The 4,385-nt window shown below is 57.0% G+C and overlaps 1 protein-coding gene across 24 annotated transcripts; it reads left to right on the top strand.

Annotated features, from left to right (window-relative positions):
• Nucleotides 1-279: 279 nt before the first annotated feature.
• LOC124119325 (protein PELPK1-like) lies at nucleotides 280-3,992 on the top strand. Of its 24 annotated transcripts, none has more exons than XM_048383301.1 (15): nucleotides 280-477; nucleotides 511-552; nucleotides 1,630-1,737; nucleotides 1,879-1,953; nucleotides 2,020-2,061; nucleotides 2,128-2,202; nucleotides 2,320-2,385; nucleotides 2,419-2,451; nucleotides 2,527-2,601; nucleotides 2,668-2,700; nucleotides 2,818-2,883; nucleotides 2,917-2,949; nucleotides 3,100-3,249; nucleotides 3,349-3,559; nucleotides 3,955-3,992. In XM_048383301.1, exons 1-14 carry the CDS (start codon nucleotides 349-351, stop codon nucleotides 3,553-3,555), a joined length of 1,134 nt encoding a protein of 377 aa, XP_048239258.1. In that variant the 5' UTR covers nucleotides 280-348; the 3' UTR covers nucleotides 3,556-3,559; nucleotides 3,955-3,992. The 24 variants fall into 24 exon arrangements, with proteins under 24 accessions (XP_048239258.1, XP_048239245.1, XP_048239241.1 ...); XM_048383288.1 differs by having other exon boundaries at nucleotides 2,668-2,742; nucleotides 2,809-2,883; XM_048383284.1 differs by lacking the exons at nucleotides 511-552; nucleotides 2,527-2,601 and adding exons at nucleotides 1,414-1,497; nucleotides 1,738-1,812 and having other exon boundaries at nucleotides 280-417; nucleotides 1,630-1,662; nucleotides 2,320-2,526; nucleotides 2,668-2,742; nucleotides 2,809-2,883.
• Nucleotides 3,993-4,385: the final 393 nt, after the last annotated feature.

Raw genomic sequence — 4,385 nt, 5'->3', positions numbered from 1 at the left:
TGTAATAAGAAAATTACACGTCGATTGAAACGTGGCGCTTTAATCACTGAAGTCCTATCTGTCCTGTTCGGTCTTTGTCCAGTTAAGGATATCTATACAATGAGCAATACATATCTTCAACCGGTAAGTCACGTTTTAATTAGCAAACCTATCTCGATTACAATGCAAAGAATAACACAGTTCCAAGTAGTAATTACTGCGATGTAATGAGGGGCCATCTGGTGTAGGACTGGAAGTGTATAAAAGTTGTGCTGTGTCGAGACATGAGCATCACTCTCAATATGAAGACTTTCCTGGTACTACTGGCGCTCTCCTGTGTTGCCACATGTTGGTGCTATCCTCTTCAGGATGGTCCCGGAGGACAAAAAAATGAAGGCCCTGGAGGTCCAGAAAATCCAGAAAGACAAGGCCCGGGAGGTCCCGAAGGTCCCGAAGGACAAGAAAGACAAGGCCCGGGAGGTCCCGAAGGTCCCGGAGGTCCCGGAGGACAAGAAAGACAAGGTCCGGGAGGTCCCGAAGGTCCCGGAGGACAAGAAAGACAAGGCCCGGGAGGTCCCGAAGGTCCCGGAGGTCCCGGAGGACAACAAAGACAAGGCCCCGGAGGTCCCGAAGGTCCCGGAGGACAACAAAGACAAGGCCCCGGAGGTCCCGAAGGTCCCGGAGGACAAGAAAGACAAGGCCCGGGAGGTCCCGAAGGTCCCGGAGGACAAGAAAGACAAGGTCCTGGAGGTCCCGAAGGTCCCGGAGGACAAGAAAGACAAGGCCCGGGAGGTCCCGGAGGACAAGAAAGACAAGGCCCCGGAGGTCCCGAAGGTCCCGGAGGACAAGAAAGACAAGGCCCTGGAGGTCCCGAAGGTCCAGGAGGACAAGAAAGACAAGGTCCCGGAGGTCCCGAAGGTCCCGGAGGACAAGAAAGACAAGGCCCGGGAGGTCCCGGAGGACAAGAAAGACAAGGTCCGGGAGGCCCGGGAGGTCCCGAAGGTCCCGGAGGTCCCGGAGGACAAGAAAGACAAGGTCCGGGAGGTCCCGAAGGTCCCGGAGGACAAGAAAGACAAGGCCCCGGAGGTCCCGGAGGACAAGAAAGACAAGGCCCGGGAGGTCCCGAAGGTCCCGGAGGACAAGAAAGACAAGGCCAAGGAGGTCCCGGAGGACAAGAAAGGCAAGGCCCTGGAGGTCCCGGAGGACAAGAAAGACAAGGTCCCGGAGGTCCCGAAGGTCCCGGAGGACAAGAAAGACAAGGACCCGGAGGTCCCGGAGGACAAGAAAGACAAGGCCCCGGAGGTCCCGGAGGACAACAAAGACAAGGCCCTGGAGGTCCCGAAGGTCCCGGAGGACAAGAAAGACAAGGCCCCGGAGGTCCCGGAGGACAAGGAAGACAAGGCCCGGGAGGTCCCGGAGGACAAGAAAGACAAGGTCCCGGAGGTCCCGAAGGTCCCGGAGGACAAGAAAGACAAGGCCCCGGAGGTCCCGGAGGACAAGAAAGACAAGGCCCGGGAGGTCCCGGAGGACAACAAAGACAAGGTCCCGGAGGTCCCGGAGGACAAGAAAGACAAGGCCCCGGAGGTCCCGGAGGACAAGAAAGACAAGGCCCGGGAGGTCCCGGAGGACAACAAAGACAAGGCCCTGGAGGTCCCGGAGGACAACAAAGACAAGGCCCTGGAGGTCCCGAAGGTCCCGGAGGACAAGAAAGACAAGGCCCCGGAGGTCCCGGAGGACAAGAAAGACAAGGCCCGGGAGGTCCCGGAGGACAACAAAGACAAGGCCCTGGAGGTCCCGGAGGTCCCGGAGGACAAGAAAGACAAGGCCCCGGAGGTCCCGGAGGACAAGAAAGACAAGGCCCGGGAGGTCCCGGAGGACAACAAAGACAAGGCCCTGGAGGTCCCGGAGGACAACAAAGACAAGGCCCTGGAGGTCCCGAAGGTCCCGGAGGACAAGAAAGACAAGGCCCCGGAGGTCCCGGAGGACAAGAAAGACAAGGCCCGGGAGGTCCCGGAGGACAACAAAGACAAGGCCCTGGAGGTCCCGGAGGTCCCGGAGGACAAGAAAGACAAGGCCCCGGAGGTCCCGGAGGACAAGAAAGACAAGGCCCGGGAGGTCCCGGAGGACAACAAAGACAAGGCCCTGGAGGTCCCGGAGGACAACAAAGACAAGGCCCTGGAGGTCCCGAAGGTCCCGGAGGACAAGAAAGACAAGGCCCCGGAGGTCCCGAAGGTCCCGGAGGACAAGAAAGACAAGGACCCGGAGGTCCCGGGGGACAAGAAAGACAAGGCCCGGGAGGTCCCGGAGGACAACAAAGACAAGGCCCTGGAGGTCCCGGAGGTCCCGGAGGACAAGAAAGACAAGGCCCCGGAGGTCCCGGAGGACAAGAAAGACAAGGCCCGGGAGGTCCCGGAGGACAACAAAGACAAGGCCCCGGAGGTCCCGGAGGACAACAAAGACAAGGCCCTGGAGGTCCCGAAGGTCCCGGAGGACAAGAAAGACAAGGCCCCGGAGGTCCCGGAGGACAAGAAAGACAAGGCCCGGGAGGTCCCGGAGGACAACAAAGACAAGGCCCTGGAGGTCCCGGAGGTCCCGGAGGACAAGAAAGACAAGGCCCCGGAGGTCCCGGAGGACAAGAAAGACAAGGCCCGGGAGGTCCCGGAGGACAACAAAGACAAGGCCCTGGAGGTCCCGGAGGACAACAAAGACAAGGCCCTGGAGGTCCCGAAGGTCCCGGAGGACAAGAAAGACAAGGCCCCGGAGGTCCCGGAGGACAACAAAGACAAGGCCCGGGAGGTCCCGGAGGACAACAAAGACAAGGCCCTGGAGGTCCCGGAGGTCCCGGAGGACAAGAAAGACAAGGCCCCGGAGGTCCCGGAGGACAAGAAAGACAAGGCCCGGGAGGTCCCGGAGGACAACAAAGACAAGGCCCTGGAGGTCCCGGAGGACAACAAAGACAAGGCCCTGGAGGTCCCGAAGGTCCCGGAGGACAAGAAAGACAAGGCCCGGGAGGTCCCGAAGGTCCCGGAGGACAAGAAAGACAAGGCCCCGGAGGTCCCGGAGGACAAGAAAGACAAGGCCCGGGAGGTCCCGGAGGACAACAAAGACAAGGCCCTGGAGGTCCCGGAGGTCCCGGAGGACAAGAAAGACAAGGCCCCGGAGGTCCCGGAGGACAAGAAAGACAAGGCCCGGGAGGTCCCGGAGGACAACAAAGACAAGGCCCTGGAGGTCCCGGAGGACAACAAAGACAAGGCCCTGGAGGTCCCGAAGGTCCCGGAGGACAAGAAAGACAAGGCCCCGGAGGTCCCGGAGGACAAGAAAGACAAGGCCCGGGAGGTCCCGGAGGACAACAAAGACAAGGCCCTGGAGGTCCCGGAGGTCCCGGAGGACAAGAAAGACAAGGCCCCGGAGGTCCCGGAGGACAAGAAAGACAAGGCCCGGGAGGTCCCGGAGGACAACAAAGACAAGGCCCTGGAGGTCCCGGAGGACAACAAAGACAAGGCCCTGGAGGTCCCGAAGGTCCCGGAGGTCCCGGAGGCCGAAGATAGGCCAACACCTCCTCAACAAAGGAACTGACAAGGTTAGCTTGTTTTTCATTGCTTCGAGGGGCGGTCGGGTAGCCTAGGCTTGGTGGTTAAAGCGTTCGCTCGTCACGCCGAAGACCCGGGTTCGATTCCCGACATGGGTACAATGTGTGAAGCCCATTTCTGGTGTCCCCCGCCGTGATATTGCTGGAATATTGCTAAAAGCGGCGTAAAACCATACTCACTCACTCACTCACTGCTTCGATTTCCAATGTACGTTTCTTGTACATAACTTAACGCAATGTAACATTAACTTTAATATTCACGGGATATATAACAAGATGAAAACGTTCAAAGCAAACTAGGCCCAATATTTCCTCTTGATTCATTATAAAGCTGTGCATACATCATTGTTGTTAGTGTTTTACCGAAGCTTTGCTTTCCTTTTCAGATGGCACTTCTTTGAAATAAAACCAATGAACACTGAAAGATTTTGTTGTACATATGTGTTGCCTACCTGGATTCGTCATGGAAATGCATGTATAATTTGGTATATGAGAAACAAACACGTCTTAGAATTAGTATTTTCCACAGCAAAATAAACCTAAGTCGTGGATGGACCAGTGGTCTAATCAGCTGATTAGAAAGCTGCTGTGGTTGGTTTGAATTCCAGGGTCGCCTTGATTGGTTTTCTTGTTTTGTCAGCGCCGTAACAATAACTGTCGGGCTTTCTTCACACATCAAGCTACCTCGCCATGATATATCTGATATAATGTTCAAAGCTGCGTTTAACCAAAGGTACTCACTTACTCACTAAGGAATAGGTTGACATTGTACAGCCAGACAATGCATTTTATCGCAGTTAGTTATATAGCAATGCTT

The sequence above is a fragment of the Haliotis rufescens genome, unplaced genomic scaffold (assembly GCF_023055435.1).
Source record: "Haliotis rufescens isolate VD_foot unplaced genomic scaffold, xgHalRufe1.0.p SCAF_46, whole genome shotgun sequence".
NCBI lineage: Eukaryota > Metazoa > Mollusca > Gastropoda > Lepetellida > Haliotidae > Haliotis > Haliotis rufescens.
The sequence above is the reverse complement of the archived record's forward strand: the minus strand, read 5'-3'. Positions and strand labels throughout refer to the sequence as shown.